Raw genomic sequence first — 17,733 nt, forward strand, 5'->3', positions numbered from 1 at the left:
CCCAGAAGTCTACTCTTTATTCTCCACTGCTTTAAGAAGCCAAGCTGATAGAATTCTAGGGTGTGGCCCAACCAAGTCCTGAACTGCCTAAGGTTTCCCAGTCATTGAAGGTGCTGTCATAAATATAGCTTGGGGCGGGGGTGGGGGGGGGTTGGGGGGGTACAGTGAAGGGCAGTGGGACTGGGAAGGCACAGCGGAACTCTGTTCTAGAAGAAATGATTCCTAAATCTACTCATTTCCTATTAGTATATTGTTTTGGCTTGCGCTGTCTGTAATATAAAGTAAATGTAAGCATGTAAACCAGCCTTGCAGATAACCCTACCCATTGTCACTAATTTTCTCTTTGCTATTTATAAATCTCTTATTATAAGACAACTATCAACAATAACAAATAAACAAACAAATAATCCCCCCCACCCCCACCTAAAACATCCCCCTTTCTTTTTGTCCAAAAGACCAAAATTAAAAACAAAACTAAGCTGGGGGAAAACTCACTCCTGTTCTTTTGATACAGGCCCTGGGCCTGTTAGCTATCTGCAAGGCTGTTGTAATGAGGTTAATCTATTTTAATGGAATTGAAATGTGATATCCTGTGGTTTAAGATGTGCGTTGTTTATAGCTCTAGTGCTTGATTTTGGGTTTCTTTCACAGATAAACTTCTGCACTGGAGGGGCCTCTCCTCCCCTCGTTCTGCACACGGAGCTCTAATCCCCACGCCTGGGATGAGTGCAGAATATGCCCCGCAGGGTATTTGTAAGTTCAACATTATTTCTTCTACAAATGTCCGTGTGTATAGAGATGAGAGTTTCTGGAAATTACCCTTACTTTTTAAGTACTGAAGGGAGTTACTTCCAAAATAGATTGGTATCTGCAAACGTATTATGCCATTACTTACTTGGCACCCTTCCCCTTCTCCACTCAGCCCCCAGTGACTTTTTCCTCCCCCTGCCCCCCACTTCTTTTTCTTTCCTCACTGAAGGCACGGAGCTGACAGCAGCGCATCCCTGTGGGTCTCCTCCGCAGGGACTTGTCTGGCTCCACAGCTGGAGACTGCATATGTCTGTGTGCTCAGGACCCATTTTATTACTGGACATTCGCTCCCATGGCCTCATTGAGGATTTTGAATTTTTTCCGTAGCATCTATCTTTAATAGAGGCCAGACCAGAAGTTTAGAGTTACTCCAGAGTTATTCTCATGCATGTTATATATGCATTTACATGTGTATTTAAACATGGTGTTTTTTATATGTCCATTGTACATTATAGATGTGTGTGTCTATATTAATTTCCTATTTGTTTTTTACCTAGTTTTACTAAAATTTAAAGATACCACCACCACGTCCATTTGTTTATTCAAGCCAACTTTTATAATGAAGATCATTGTTTTATGAAATTTAGACTTATATGCTTATAAAAATGTTTTTGAAAGATGTTTGCTTCTCTATGTAAGAATAAATGGTATGAATCATGCATGACTAAAAAGTCAGATTAGAGGGAGAGGGGTGTTGAGTCCACCCCAAACACAGAAAAGCAGACTCAAGAAAAAGAAGTGTGACATCTAATTTTTATTTAAGGGAAGTATTTTTATTTTGTAAGTAAATAACCTCTTGGCGGAAAGTAAAAAAAAAAAACAAACAGGTGTGGGGGGGGAAGTGTTATGGAAAGAGAATAGCAAGAGCAAGGCGCAGGAGTTTGGGCAATAAGTGGGGACTGGTTTTTCTATGGGAGGTAACCTAGACCCACATCTGTGAATGTGTCTACAGGGCAGGCCAAGTGGCGGGAGACCAAATTCAAAGCCAGTTGTTTATTTTAGTGAACTCCTGGGTAATCCTAGATAACAAAGAGGTATTGTGTGCATTTCACAAGCCCTCTGGTCCTGAGGGCTGGGTGGTGCAAGGGTTAAAAGCACCTTCTTTGCCCCCACCCTTCTCCCAACATCTAACTGGGCCCAAGCCTGGGTTAGGTCACAGATTGCAGAGTGTAGGGGCTGGACTCTCGGGTTCAAGTCCCAGCATGCTGACTGGGTGGGGAGAGTGTTCCCGGTTTTGCTGGGGGTGCCTGGGGCCCCACTTGACTGTGGGAACAGAGCCACCCTTGGAGGGAAGGTAAAGGAAGGGAGCTGGGCATCTGAGAGGAGGGTGGAATGGACAGGCCAAGGGCTGCTGGACAGGCAAGCAGTTTAGTTCTCCCTTCTGCTTGACCTTCCTGAGGGCAAGGAGTCTGATTTGAGGAGTGGGGAACCAGGTGTCAGATCTGGAACACTTGTCTCCTCCTCCACTCCGCTGCCCAGGGGAGGGCGTAGAGTGTCCTAGTGCCCACGCTGGCAGGACCAATTTAGGAGTGACCAGAACGAGGTATGTGGAAATGAGTTGTGGGGTTCCAGATAGACCCCGCTGCACTCTGGGTCCCTAACCTTAGCTTTCAGGGCACTCAGCACCTACCTGTGGCCTCCACCTGGTGGATCTCTGTCACCTAACTTAAAATCACCCCCTCCGGCCTCCCTCCAACCACAGCCTCCCCTCAGCCTGGGCTAAGGCCTGGATTCTGATTCTGGACTTTCCTCTGGAAGCCATTCTGGGTGTGTAATGTGGTTAGTCATCACACTAGATAACTACGCAAGCCTGGTGGTAATGAAAACTCATGTTCCCATTGGACCTGATAGTTTACAGAGGGCTTTTATCTACACCTGTCACGTGAGCTTCACAGTTCTTTAAGGTACTGTTTTTCTGCTCATTTCACAGATAGGATACCTAAGTCTCAGAAAAATTAAACGACTGTCCAAGAGCCACAAGCTAGTAAATAGAGACGGGGTCCAGGACCAGACCTCCTTGTTCTTCTAGATCCTAAGGCTTGGATGACATGACTTTCTAACCAGCGGTCAGCTAGAAACGTGGTCATTCCTTCCCATACAGTAAAAGGAAATAAAATAAAAGCTGGCAGGGAAGCTTGCAGGGGAGCTGGTAGGGGATTTTAACTGTTTCAATGCCTCAGGTTCCCATGCTTGGGGCCAGGCCTCAGTTTATTGCTCTAAATCAAAACAATCCCTGTGAATGCCCAATGAGGCTCTCAAATTGAGAAGTTGATTTTCATCAGAGTAAATGAAGAATATTATTATATTTTACACGTCAATAAATCAATGTAGCCCTAATTTTGCCACGCAGGAAATCAATTCTGGTCTTTCTAAACCATCAAAGATGTTATGAACAAAGTAATTTCACAAATTATGGCAAGTAACACATTTATTGATGACTGCAGTTTAGGAATTTAGAATCTGTGAGCACTGTAATATAATATGGTGCACTGGCATGAGCTGAGTGAAATACAGATTATATGGTGAAACTGTAATGCATCATTTGCTATTAGTGGACTGGTAATAATTACCAGTTTCAAAGCAGCTCTTTCCATGTAATCTTTAGTCTCAATCGTAACAGCCCTTCTCATTGACATTATGATTACACTAGCTGCCCTCATGATCTAGAATATCTAGTTGATGGGAATACTAAAATGCGATAGTGAAAACTGTATGTTGTATGCTCATTATAAGATAAAATGCCATTTTCTCTGACCTGATGTATGACAGAGGGGAGGGTGACAGCACAGCGATAACATATTATAGTATGATCACATAACTAGTGTTGAAATAAATTTTAAGAAGCTCAGGACAGCAAAATAAACTGGGTTTTGCTCATTTAAGTCTTTTTGAAAGAACACAGATGAGATCCTTGATGGAGGGTTATAGATTCCAACATTTATCAATGGCCACCTTCGTGGTGCCTGTGAACCCCACATTGCTAATTATGGGTCCAAGCCCGGGTTTCAATAGAATATTATAAGGTAAAATATGGTTTTAAGACATTTGGAGTGATGAAAGTGTTAAGGACTTGTTTCAGCTGACAAATCTCCTTTTTACTTACCCAATTCAGATTGTCAAGCTAAATGTATGATAATAACACAGAGTCCTAGAGAGGGAGAGGAGAAAGCCACAGAGGGTCACGGGAGTGGGAACTAGATCGTTTTTTTTCCAGCCTATTTAGGACCCAAGTCATTGTTCAACAACAACAAAAAATTTATGAAAATACTCTCAATGATGCTTTTTATTTCCCTTTGAAGAGAGGAGGCAAACAAAAATAGGCAGATAATGTGATACTAATGTCAGCGTTTTCTTTCAAAATCTTTCTGCTTTTTTTTTTTTCCCCCTCCGCATTAGGCAAATGTTTGAAACCTAATTTTGGTATCTTATCATCTAATCTTGTTAAAGAGATTTACCCAGGAGTGGGATATATTGAGTGAGATTATAAATGCATTGTAAAGTAAATTACAAGGTCAGGGCGGGGAGTCCATTATTCAGACAAGTGCTTCAGTGAGGCTGGCTTGTTTTGGAATAGAGTGTTTAGGGCTCCTGAGAAGACCCTGCCAGCTTTTCTTTCTGCCTTGCTAAATGGAGGAATCATAATTGATTAATTCCTCATTCCCACTCTTTAGCTCCATGGTGAATTTTTTCCCTTTTTAAAGTTACTGACAAATACTAGCAGGGTCCTGAAGGAACTCCCCTGACCCCTCTTTTAAAAGAGGGGCGAAAGTTTGTTAGTTCTCATTTGTATTTCACACACCATCTTTTTTGCAATCCCTGGGAAGTTATCAATTGTTCTCATCCTGTCCTTTGGCCACCAACATTTGCGCCCTCTTTATTGCTGCAGTTGACTGGAAAACTGTGAGTTACTCCCTTGGTGTATATATGTTTTTTAATTTAGCTATCTCCAAAAATGAATAATTGTGAAGTCAAGCTGGCCCCTCTTTGCCAAAGTGGCATTTACCACTCTCGGGTTCTTTTCAGCGAGAGAGAAATAATGTGACTTAAGCAGGGCCCTTCTCCAGACTGCTTGGCTACTGGCCAAAGAGTTGACTAGCTGAACTGTATCTTTCTGTTTCTTTCTCAACTGGAGCTGAGGCTCAGCCGAGGGCGCAGGATGTTGTATAATTTGGTTCACGTTGTTAGCCTCTCAAAATAATGAGGAGGAGGCTAGTGTAGCATTTCTCAGCCTGCTGCCCATCATGGTGCTGGCGGCTTTAACTGTTCTTAAGCTAGGATGCTGTGTCTGCTGAAGCCTGCGCCAGCCACTCCTCCTGACTTCTCTAGACTCGCATTTGTTTGACTGGGGGAACAGCTCCTGAAGATTTGAAACTACCAGTTAAATCCAAATTAAATTTCTCTTTTGAGACTTTCTGCAACATTCCTTGAGATAAAAATGGGAGACCCGGTGGGGTGTGATAGATCTAGAATTGGGGCTCTCTGAATTGAGATGAGAGAATGTTGCTAGTCTTGCATCTGCAGAGTTATTTTGTGTAACTTCTCATATTTAACAACACCCACAATCAGTGCATTTTGGGCTCAGATTAAAAGCATCTCTGAGGCCACAGAGAATTGTAATGAGTTGACCTTCTCTTTTGTGATATCTCTGAAATAAGTGATAGCCTATTTAGGAAGTTCATCTGTGACCCAGGGGGCCTGAGGTGGAGTGGCTAGAACCATGGGCTTTCAGAAGCAGAACAGTTTCTCTGAGGTCACCTTGCCCAAATCCCTCACTTAACAGATGAGGAAATGGAGGCACAGAGATGAAATGGTTTGCTCCCCAAACCAATGTTCAGAAGATGATTATCGAGGTTCCCTAGACTATAGGGGATCTCATCCTTAAGCGTGACTTGGTCTAGATGTTTCTGCTTTGGAAATTCTCAGGACTGAATTAAATGGCAGGAAGACTGACTTGACAAATAATTATTGGGCACCAGCCATTAGAGGGTGCCAGCAACCATCGAGGCACCAGGGATATATCCACGGAGAGTTTTGGACCCGGGGTTGAGGGCTGGGGGCAGGGAAGGCTGGAGGTGGAACATAAGTAAGCAATTGCAGATGCCCTCCCCGTGATTAAACATTGATGTTGGTGTTGTATTATTTTGCAGGTAAAGATGAGCCCAGCAGCTACACATGTACAACTTGCAAACAGCCATTCACCAGTGCATGGTTTCTCTTGCAACACGCACAGAACACTCATGGATTAAGAATCTACTTAGAAAGCGAACACGGAAGTCCCCTGACCCCGCGGGTTGGTATCCCTTCAGGACTAGGTGCAGAATGTCCTTCCCAGCCACCTCTCCATGGGATTCATATTGCAGACAATAACCCCTTTAACCTGCTAAGAATACCAGGATCAGTATCGAGAGAGGCTTCCGGCCTGGCAGAAGGGCGCTTTCCACCCACTCCCCCCCTGTTTAGTCCACCACCGAGACATCACTTGGACCCCCACCGCATAGAGCGCCTGGGGGCAGAAGAGATGGCCCTGGCCACCCATCACCCGAGTGCCTTTGACAGGGTGCTGCGGTTGAATCCAATGGCTATGGAGCCTCCCGCCATGGATTTCTCTAGGAGACTTAGAGAGCTGGCAGGGAACACGTCTAGCCCACCGCTGTCCCCAGGCCGGCCCAGCCCTATGCAAAGGTTACTGCAACCATTCCAGCCAGGTAGCAAGCCGCCCTTCCTGGCGACGCCCCCCCTCCCTCCTCTACAATCCGCCCCTCCTCCCTCCCAGCCCCCGGTCAAGTCCAAGTCCTGTGAATTCTGCGGCAAGACGTTCAAATTTCAGAGCAACCTGGTGGTGCACCGGCGCAGCCACACGGGCGAGAAGCCCTACAAGTGCAACCTGTGCGACCACGCGTGCACGCAGGCCAGCAAACTGAAGCGCCACATGAAGACGCACATGCACAAGTCGTCCCCGATGACCGTCAAGTCCGACGACGGCCTCTCCACCGCCAGCTCCCCGGAACCTGGCACCAGCGACCTGGTGGGCAGCGCCAGCAGCGCGCTCAAGTCCGTGGTGGCCAAGTTCAAGAGCGAGAACGACCCCAGCCTGATCCCGGAGAACGGGGACGAGGAGGAAGAGGAGGACGAGGAGGAAGAGGAAGAAGAGGAGGAAGAGGAGGAGGAGGAGCTGACCGAGAGCGAGAGGGTGGACTACGGCTTCGGGCTGAGCCTGGAGGCGGCGCGCCACCACGAGAACAGCTCGCGGGGCGCGGTGGTGGGCGTGGGCGACGAGGGCCGCGCCCTGCCCGATGTCATGCAGGGCATGGTGCTCAGCTCCATGCAGCACTTCAGCGAGGCCTTCCACCAGGTCCTGGGCGAGAAGCATAAGCGCGGCCACCTGGCCGAGGCCGAGGGCCACAGGGACACTTGCGACGAAGACTCGGTGGCCGGCGAGTCGGACCGCATAGACGATGGCACTGTTAACGGCCGCGGCTGCTCCCCGGGCGAGTCGGCTTCGGGGGGCCTGTCCAAAAAGCTGCTGCTGGGCAGCCCCAGCTCGCTGAGCCCCTTCTCCAAGCGCATCAAGCTCGAGAAGGAGTTCGACCTGCCCCCGGCCGCGATGCCCAACACGGAGAACGTGTACTCGCAGTGGCTCGCCGGCTACGCGGCCTCCAGGCAGCTCAAAGATCCCTTTCTTAGCTTCGGAGACTCCAGACAATCGCCTTTCGCCTCCTCGTCTGAGCACTCCTCCGAGAACGGGAGCTTGCGCTTCTCCACGCCGCCGGGGGAGCTGGACGGAGGGATCTCGGGGCGCAGCGGCACGGGAAGTGGAGGGAGCACGCCCCATATTAGTGGTCCGGGCCCGGGCAGGCCCAGCTCAAAAGAGGGCAGACGCAGCGACACTTGTGAGTACTGTGGGAAAGTCTTCAAGAACTGTAGCAATCTCACTGTCCACAGGAGAAGCCACACGGGCGAAAGGCCTTATAAATGCGAGCTGTGCAACTATGCCTGTGCCCAGAGTAGCAAGCTCACCAGGCACATGAAAACGCATGGCCAGGTGGGGAAGGACGTTTACAAATGTGAAATTTGTAAGATGCCTTTTAGCGTGTACAGTACCCTGGAGAAACACATGAAAAAATGGCACAGTGATCGAGTGTTGAATAATGATATAAAAACTGAATAGAGGTATATTAATACCCCTCCCTCACTCCCACCCGACACCCCCTTTTTTCACCACCCCCCCTTCCCCGTCGCCCTCCAGTCCCACTCCCTGTAGGATTTTTTTCTAGTCCCATGTGATTTAAACAAACAGACAAACAAACAAACAGAAGTAACGGAAGCTAAGACGATGAGAGTGCTTGTCACCAGCACCTGTTTTTTTTTTTCTTTTTCTTTTTTCTTTTTCTTTTTTTCCTTTGTGTTCTCACCGTTTGAATGCATGATGTGTATGGGGCAATACTATTGCATTTTACGCAAACTTTGAGCCTTTCTCTTGTGCAATAATTTACATGTTGTGTATGTTTTTTTTTAAACTTAGACAGCATGTATGGTATGTTATGGCTATTTTAAATTGTCCCTGATTCGTTGCTGAGCAAACATGTTGCTGTTTCCAGTTCCGTTCTGAGAGAAAAAGAGAGAGAGAGAGAAAAAGACCATGCTGCATACATTCTGTAATACATATCATGTATAGTTTTATTTTATAATGTGAGGAGGAAAAACAGTCTTTGGATTAACCCTCTATAGACGGAACAGAGAGCTCTGAAAAAAAAAAAAATCTCTGTGAGCTAACTGTCTATCTCTAAAGGGTTAAAAGTATCAAAATTGGAGAGGAAAAAAGGGCCTTGAATTGACATATTAATAGAAAAACAAAACCAGTTTATTCTATCATTTGGTTTTAAAATGAGTGCCTTGGATCTATTAAAACCACGTTGATGGTTCTTTGTACTTGTTATAAACTCGTAGCTTAATTCAGCATTGGGTGAGGTGATAAACCTTAGGACCTAGCATATAATTCTATATTGTATTTCTCACAACAATGGCTACCTAAAAATATGACCCATTATGTCCTAGTTAATCATCATTTTCCCTTTAGTTTAATCTTGTAAGCAAAACTGATTATACCAGTATAAAAGCTATTTTGCTCCTGGTGAGAGCTTAAAAGAAAAGGGCTGTTTTGCCCAAAGTTTTATTTTTTTTAAATGATGATTAAATTGAATGTGAAACGTGCAAAAGCCCTGGAACACGATTAAATACATTAGTAAGGAATTCATTTTATGAAGATGCTTGTTTTAAGTAATGTCTTTAAAAAAAAAAAATCTGGCACCAAAAGAAATAGATCCAGATCCACTTGGTTGTCAAATGGACAATCAAACAATAAACTTTAAGATCTTGTATACCATATTAAAAAGAAGAGGCTGACAATAAGGTTTGACAGAGGGTAACAGAGGAAAAAAATATGTGATTTATTAGCACAACGTGGTACTGTTTGCCATTTTAAACTAGAACAGGTGTATAAGCTAATATTGATACAATGATGATTAACTATGAATTCTTAAGACTTGCGTTTAATGTGACATTCTTAAAAAAGAAGAGAATTTTAAGAGTAGCAGTATATATGTCTGTGCTCCCTAAAAGTTGTACTTCATTTCTTTTCCATACACTGTGTGCTATTTGTGTTAACATGGAAGAGGATTCATTGTTTTTAATTTTATTTTTTTAAGTTTTTCTTTTTTATTAAGCTAGCATCTGCCCCAGTTGGTGTTCAAATAGCACTTGACTCTGCCTGTATTATCTGTATCTTTTCTCTAATCAGAGATACAGAGGTTGAGTATAAAATAAACCTGCTCAGATAGGACAATTAAGTGCACTGTACAATTTTCCCAGTTTACAGGTCTATACTTAAGGGAAAAGTTGCAAGAATGCTGAAAAAAAAAAAATTGAACACAATCTCATTGATGAGCATTTAAAAAAAAAAAAAAAACTAAAAAAAAACTTTGCCAGCCATTTACTTGACTAATGAGCTTACTTACTTGGACTCAACATTGCAAGCGCTGTGAATGGAAAACAGAATACACTTAACATAGAAATGAATGATTGCTTTCGCTTCTACAGTGCAAGGATTTTTTTGTACAAAACTTTTTTAAATATAAATGTTAAGAAAAAAATTTTTTAAAAAAACACTTCATTATGTTTAGGGGGGAACTGCATTTTAGGGTTCCATTGTCTTGGTGGTGTTACAAGACTTGTTATCCATTTAAAAATGGTAGTGGAAATTCTATGCCTTGGATACACACCGCTCTTCAGGTTGTAAAAAAAAAAAAAAACATACATTGGGGAAAGGTTTAAGATTATATAGTACTTAAATATAGGAAAATGCACACTCATGTTGATTCCTATGCTAAAACACATTTATGGTCTTTTTTCTGTATTTCTAGAATGGTATTTGAATTAAATGTTCATCTAGTGTTAGGCACTATAGTATTTATATTGAAGCTTGTATTTTTAACTGTTGCTTGTTCTCTTAAAAGGTATCAATGTACCTTTTTTGGTAGTGGAAAAAAAAAGACAGGCTGCCACAGTATATTTTTTTAATTTGGCAGGATAATATAGTGCAAATTATTTGTATGCTTCAAAAAAAAAAAAAGAGAGAAACAAAAAAGTGTGACATTGTACAGATGAGAAGCCATATAATGGCGGTTTGGGGGAGCCTGCTAGAATGTCACACGGCTGGCTGTCAGAGGGGTTGTACATATCCTTTTTGGTTCCTTTTTCCTGCTGCCATACTGTATGCAGTACTGCAAGCTAATAACGTTGGTTTGTTATGTAGTGTGCTTTTTGTCCCTTTCCTTCTATCACCCTACATTCCAGCATCTTACCTTCATATGCAGTAAAAGAAAGAAAGAAAAAAAAAAGGAAAAAAAAAACAATGTTTTGCAGTTTTTTTCATTGCCAAAAACTAAATGGTGCTTTATATTTAGATTGGAAAGAATTTCATATGCAAAGCATATTAAAGAGAAAGCCCGCTTTAGTCAATACTTTTTTGTAAATGGCAATGCAGAATATTTTGTTATTGGCCTTTTCTATTCCTGTAATGAAAGCTGTTTGTCGTAACTTGAAATTTTATCTTTTACTATGGGAGTCACTATTTATTATTGCTTATGTGCCCTGTTCAAAACAGAGGCACTTAATTTGATCTTTTATTTTTCTTTGTTTTTATTTTTTTTATTTGGATGACCAAAGGTCATTACAACCTGGCTTTTTATTGTATTTGTTTCTGGTCTTTGTTAAGTTCTATTGGAAAAACCACTGTCTGTGTTTTTTTGGCAGTTGTCTGCATTAACCTGTTCATACACCCATTTTGTCCCTTTATTGAAAAAAATAAAAAAAATTAAAGTACACAATGTAAGCTTCTTGTGTCCTCATTTGACACACTCTGTAAATTACTTTCAAGAAAATAACAGGTTTTGAGAGAAGGCCAGTCAGTCTTTTTCAGGATTATTTCTATGGGCATTTTGATGCGTGTATTATACCCTAAAGGAAGATAAAGTACTTACTATATTAAAATAGACATATCTCAAATCATGGAAATAGCTCTTAGATTTTAGTGTTCTAGGATAATTTTCAAGAAATGCAAGGTGTTTTCAGTCTGACGTTTAAAACTTTCCCTTAATCTCTTACCCATAATTCATTCAGATATAAATGAAAAAACTTACTGGTAATAGCTTCTTAAACTTTTATTTCCTTTGGATTTTTTGCTGCCCTTGTTGTCTGAAAGTTCTTTTCTATTCTCCCATCCCTGCCCTGTCTTAGGACATAATGTAACAAGAGGTTTATTTAAAAAAAAAAAAAAAACAAACCAAAAAAACAAAAAAAAAAACCAGCTCTTTCATTTCCACATGAGTCTTTCCTCATACCAAAAATAACATCCCACCCACCCCCTATATAAAAATTCGGAAACAAAGGCATCAGATAAATAGAGAGAGAGAGAGAAAAGAAAGGAAGTGGTAACAAGGTGTTTACCCAGAAGTTGCCAGATCTGTGGAATCAGCCACTGATTTCCTGAGATGTATGGTGGTGTTTGCCTTGTGAATCTGAGATTCTAGGGACCCTAGACAGGACAGATGTTTTAGGTGTTTTTGTAGGGTCTTTCTGGCTGATGGCAAACGAGGGTGGGAATACCCTTCACTTACCCTTTGATCGACCAACAGACTTACAAAATGAAACGTCGTCTTTGAAAAGCAAGTCAGGTCTACTTAAAAACCTCTCCTTAGAAATCTGTGTTGTCAGTTTTACAAATACTGCATGTTGCAGCATCTATTTGCTTTATTAAAACACATACCTTTGTGATACTGTCTCCCTGTTTCCAGTGTAGATGAATGGATACAACATTGTTCTTATTTTTGTAAAAACCAAAACAAAAGCCATTCTGTTGTCTTCCTGTGGTAGCATTTTTTTTGTTGCTCAGTTCTTATGCCCTACTGCCTGTGAGGTGGCCTTTTCATGTAATGCCTTTCATCTGAGACAAGAATAGTTTCATCTTTCGCAAATAAAGAGAAAGTTGGTTTTTTTTTTTTTTACTTCCATTTGGGTGTGAAACAGAGTGGAGGCAGCGGAAAACTGGGAGGAGAGGATTTGGGGGACCATGCACAGAAGCTGGGATGGATGGGGGGCAGGTACCTTGCAGAACCTAATACTTGGCAGTGAGCTGAGAGGAGACCTATGTGTTTTGGATTAGGTGTCTTCCCAACTGAATCCAGAATGCTGTTCAAGACAGAGAGAATAGAAATATTCCCCAGTGCCATGCTAGTTTTAGACGTGGTGACTTCCGCTCCACCATATTAACTATCCATAAAACCGCTGTGTGTCCCTATTACTCTTTTATTAGGAGCTGTGAGTGCAGCTGTGCAGGTTTTATATACAGTATTCATTTTAATTTCTCAATATACGATGCTCTTAGTGTAATTAGGTTTTGCATCGTGACAGACAGAATTGATGGTGGATACTGTATACTTGTATGTTCAAATTTCTTAAATCAAATTGGGGGGTGGGGAGGGGTGCAAACAGCTGGTGATAAATCACAGATTATGCTTGATTTACATGGTCCCAAAGTTAAATAAATTTATTGGGAGACAGTTTCTTCAGGGTACTTAGTCTCCTGACTTATTGAAACCCTCTTATAAAATATTCCTGAGACTGAGTGAACAATGGAAACCTGGAACTTAGGCAACCGGAATATAATTTATAAATGCCAGCTTGTATCCAGTTCCCTAAAATTAACAACCTTCATGTAAAATAACAAAAAAACAAAAACAAACTAACAAAAAAAAAAAAAAACATTTCCAACCATAGGAGGAAGTCATGGTGTATTTGGATAAGGAAATACTAAGGACATTAACATTTTTCAAAATTCTCAAGTAGGTTTATGTGACATCCCTGTTGTATCGGTGCAGTGTTCGCCCCTTACCCAAACTGATGCTTAAACTATTTCTTTTTTCTTCATTTTGAGAGCAACTTCATAAACAGGAGTACAGCAAATACTACTTCTCATAGATTGTAAGCCAGAAACCCTCCCCGTTCATGTACTACGTCCATCCTGAGACCATTTACTCTTCTCTCTTTGTTTAGGACACACAAAAGGACTGAAACCAACACATTTTAAAGGTTGTTGAGAAGTGAGGTTAACACTTGGCTAGTTCTTCATTTGTGTGGCAGTGGCAGGTAGTGTGAAGTAGTAGACTTTTTTCCCAGGGCATTCTGTGCTAGAACTGTTCATTTAAATACCATTTGTGTATATGCAATAAGTACATACTGTATGTATTCATAATGCTGAGAGTGAGAATTTAGAAGGCAGTGGCAGTGGGGGGTTAGGTGTAATTTCATTGGAGAACTAAGGAAACAAAGTGTTTTGTTTGCAGAGACACTGAAAGTTTGCTAGAAGGTACTGGGATAGTTCCGATCTTCCTGAAAGGGAGATGAGAAGCCTCAGGACTCATCTGTCCTGCTTGTAGCAATTTACTCACAGAGCGTGAGGGAGGAAATACAGATTTCTTTTTTTTAAACCCACATACACACACGATTTCTTATTGACTGTATGGCAATCATGTGTTCTTCATTATGATGCTCTTACTCCATTGTCCCTGGGCCTGGTGTGTTCAAGAATGTACCATCCCATTCTCTTTTATCAGACAATTTCCCATTAAAAAAGAATTATGGGAATTTTGCTGGCATGAGGATGGGATTGGCAGTGTTCCTTAAACCTGCTAGGAAAAATGTTTTTGAAAAGACTGTTAACTTTTAAAAGGTCCGAGCCACTTAGCAAATTTTCCTAAGTGTCTCCTAAGGCCCTGCAGCTGTCCCAATTAAGAATAAATGAACCCATTTTTAGAGAAATGGACATCAGAACACATAGACGGAACTGGGTTGATGCACATTTCTTCCAGGACTGCTGTAGCTACAAACTGTAGACATGGGCTGTTGGGTATGCACTTTTGCTTGCTGTCATCTTGTTATCCCATTAGCCCGCTGTTTCATTTACTAAAACACATGGCCGGTGAATCAGCCTTTAGGGGGATGGGCCTGTTTCTCTCTCTCTCTCTATTTCCCGGTGTCATCTGTGGTGATGGGATGCAATTAATTCCTCCCTTTCAAATGGGAAAGGAGACCAACACAGTTCACATGGGTCACGGTACTCAATACCTAAACTTGGCAGAACACAACTCAATGGTTGATCCAAATACTGTTTTTCCTTTCTGTAAAGTGGCAAAGACTACTTAAAGGGAGAGCATCTATCAGGTCTTTTATAAGACAGCAGAAAAGGCAAATTAAGCAATTTCCCCCCAAGTCTATTTTCTAAAGCAGGACTTGCCCTGTCCCCCCAGACCTATAGGGGGCTGTGCTTTTAAATACCTGGATCGTGGTCCATGCCCATGCTCTATTTTACTTGGTCTGTTAGGGCTTTGAATATTGGTGGCAGGTCTGACAAAGGGGTCTGACTGGGATATCAGCAAAAGGGGCCTCAACGAGAGTGACTTAGGGCCGGACTGGGAATGGGATTCTCCAGAGTCCACCTGGACACAGCAGGCCCCTCAGCCCAGGTCTCCACTGCTCAGGGGGGGATGCGGAGAGCAGCTGAGCTCCAGACCCTGGGCCTCCTGCGGCGCCAAGTCTGGGGAGAGGAGGCCCCAGGCCCCAGCTTCGGTCGCCATGGCAACGAGGCCTGGAATGCCACAGTGGTAGCCCTCTTCCTCGGCACATCCGGACTCCCAGCTCTGCTGCTTCAAGTCAATGTGCACAGCAAGGGAGGAGCCCCGGAGGAGAATAACCACTCCCTTCTGCCCTTCACCATTGCCTTTCCCCCTTACAAAAGAGAAAAAAAGAAAAGAAAACTGCATGTTTGAAAGAAACTACAGGCAGTTTTTGGTGCCATTTGGGAGCAACTATTTTGGGTTCTGGTTTTCTCTTCAGAGATTTGTTCGCCTCTTGTAAATCGTTGGCTGCTTTGACGTTGAACTTGATGACATTTCATGTTTTCGTTGTGCTGCTTTTACATCAATTTTGATTTTTTGTTTCTTTATACTTTTATTATTATTTTAAGGAAATGTCCCCCTTCCCTCCTCCCTCCCCTGTTCTCCTCAACCAAAGGACTGTTTCCTACTCAGTTTTCTCAGTCATAAGGGAAAGTGTTTCCTTCCAGGTGTGTCCCGAGTTTACTAGGACTGTCATATGATTGGGTAGGGGGTCTGGGTCCTTGGTGGGGAGGGAGGGAGGTCCGGGAAAGACACTTGGAGGTCAGAGATGGGGTGGGGGGGGGGAGGGAGATTGAGTGAATCATGTTTAAGATGCCAGTGGCACAAGCTTGGTTGAATGCAGTAATTAAGTTTAAGAAAGCTAGTTAGAGAAGAGAAAATCACTGGGCCAAGTCACACCTGTACTTTTTTTTTTCCCTCCTCCTCTGTCTCCAACATCTTTCTAGGTTCTTCACACACCCCCATTCGGCGTAGCACCCAGAGAGCTCAAGATGTGTGGCAGTTTTCGGATGGAAGCTCGAGAGCCCTTAAGTTCTGAGAAAATTTGAAGCCCCAGGGGCGGGGTGGACGTGAGCCGCCCAGTCGACGTCAGCGTGGTCTGTCATCCTGCTAGTTTGTGGTGTTTTCTGACAGTAGCCTCCAAGAGCCGTTGTGCGAAGACAGAGTCCTGCAGAGTCCTTCCTGCCTGGGCCTGCAGTGCCATTTTATTTATATTTTTTAATAAAAAGTAAAAACAAAAAAACAGACCCACATTGGAACAGTGAATCAGTCCCATATAGACGGCCCGTGGACCACCGCTGGCCTGAGTGACGTCCTGGCCCTTTTGAAACCAGCCAACCTAATTACCTGTATTGTGGAAATGAGCATGAGTCCCCCAACCCCTTGTTTCTATACATTCTATGTTGTCTTTTAAAAAGTGTGCTTAACATTGACACAATAAATGTTGGAGCTTTAGGCGGTGTTTGTTTGTTCTTTAATTATTAATGCTGATAAGACAGTGCAGCTTCTTGTGACTTTGTATCTCTGTATCCAGCATCCATCGGGTGGGTTGGACAAACAGATTTGAGGAATGGGTAGGAGGTGTAGGAGGGGAAGTAGGTTACCGCTTATCAGATGGCATAAATTTTCAAGGAGAATCAAAATGCAAACCTTGGGAATAAATCATAGCAATATCATAATTAATGTAGTAGTAGTGTTGCTGTTTATTAATGCTGAAGTGTGGTTTTCCTAACTGTCTGACTTATAATTTGCATACCATTAAATAATGCATAATATGGCATGCTGATTCTGTTTTTCAAATATATGCTTTTGGTGGCTACCATGCAGGATTTGAATTTGTCTTTTAATTTAGCTGAAGAAAGATAACGTCACTGGGTTAGTGGTAAATCCCAAAGAAGGTGATAAATGGCACTTGCTGCTTATTAAATATTCTAATTTTAGTTTCCCAAACCTTCAGCAAATATATCTTAATGCCAACAAACAAACACATATAAAACTCCTTTATTATTACATCAGGAAATTTGGGGCAGTTTTTACAAGGGAAAATGTTGCAGGAGAAAAGAGGTTCACATCAGAAGACGCTATTGTAATCAGGGCAGTGCCCAGTGCCCCATTCCCTAGAAATTAGCTACACGAAAGTTAGGTCTACAAACAAGTGATAAAAATTACTTCTGGCCCAGTTCATTTGCAAAGAACTTTTCTCAATTTGGTGTTTTCCTTTGCCTGGCGATCCAGAGGAGAATTGGAAACAATATAGCATATTAAAATAGGTTTATAAATAATAGAACTCAGACACCTGTGTATTATAGATTTACATATTGGCTGTGAATGTAAGTGGGGAAAGTCTTACCCACTCACCCTCTAGCTAGTTACCTAGCCTAGTGAAAAGATAGCAAAATAATTGGCATCTGGAGTCGTTCCTGCTCATTCATCATCTATAATGATTCCTTACAGTAGTGTACTGCCTCCCATTTTATACAGTGCTTTCATGGACATTATTCCATTGGATCCTCATTGGGACAGATCTCACAACATCCACACTGTGAATGAGGAGGCGGAGGCTGAGGCTCACCAAGGTTAAGAGCTTGCCTGGACCACAGCAATAACAGGGAAGCAGAGAACCTGAGTTTTCTGATGTGTTGTCCAGAGTTAATTCCTCTCAACTCTCACTGAGCAAAGGGGATGTCTCTCCATAGGGTGCCTCTTCCCAGGTTAGCACATTAGTGTTCATGCACATGCACATGTGACACACACACACACACACACAGTGAGGATACTTATTGGTGAGGGCATGTGAAGTTGTCTCTCCTACCAACACTTGTGTGCACTGCAAAGGGGCACTTGGAGCAAACATCCCTCCTTGCCATCTCCCTTCCCCAGTGGCTTTCTCATGACAAATAACTGATTGAATAGG

At 42.7% G+C, this 17,733-nt stretch overlaps 1 protein-coding gene across 10 annotated transcripts in view; it reads left to right on the plus strand.

The window, feature by feature from the left end:
* Positions 1–15,868, plus strand: part of BCL11A (BCL11 transcription factor A) — a gene marked incomplete at both ends in the record, with an annotated part of 96,952 nt that extends 81,084 nt beyond the window's left edge. The window contains 4 exons of one of the 10 annotated variants that reach the window (XM_084235784.1): positions 652–753; positions 5,958–6,100; positions 6,638–7,700; positions 15,767–15,858. In XM_084235784.1, the coding sequence (XP_084091910.1) occupies positions 652–753; positions 5,958–6,100; positions 6,638–7,700; positions 15,767–15,858 (1,400 nt within the window). Of the gene's footprint in view, positions 1–651; positions 754–5,957; positions 7,979–15,766 lie in introns of those variants that run through there. The other 9 variants (XM_084235778.1, XM_084235785.1, XM_084235781.1 and 6 more) reach the window with 9 other exon arrangements.
* Between the last annotated feature and the right edge of the window lie 1,865 nt (positions 15,869–17,733).

The sequence above is a fragment of the Talpa europaea genome (assembly GCF_964194135.1).
Source record: "Talpa europaea genome assembly, chromosome: 6".
Lineage (NCBI taxonomy): Eukaryota > Metazoa > Chordata > Mammalia > Eulipotyphla > Talpidae > Talpa > Talpa europaea.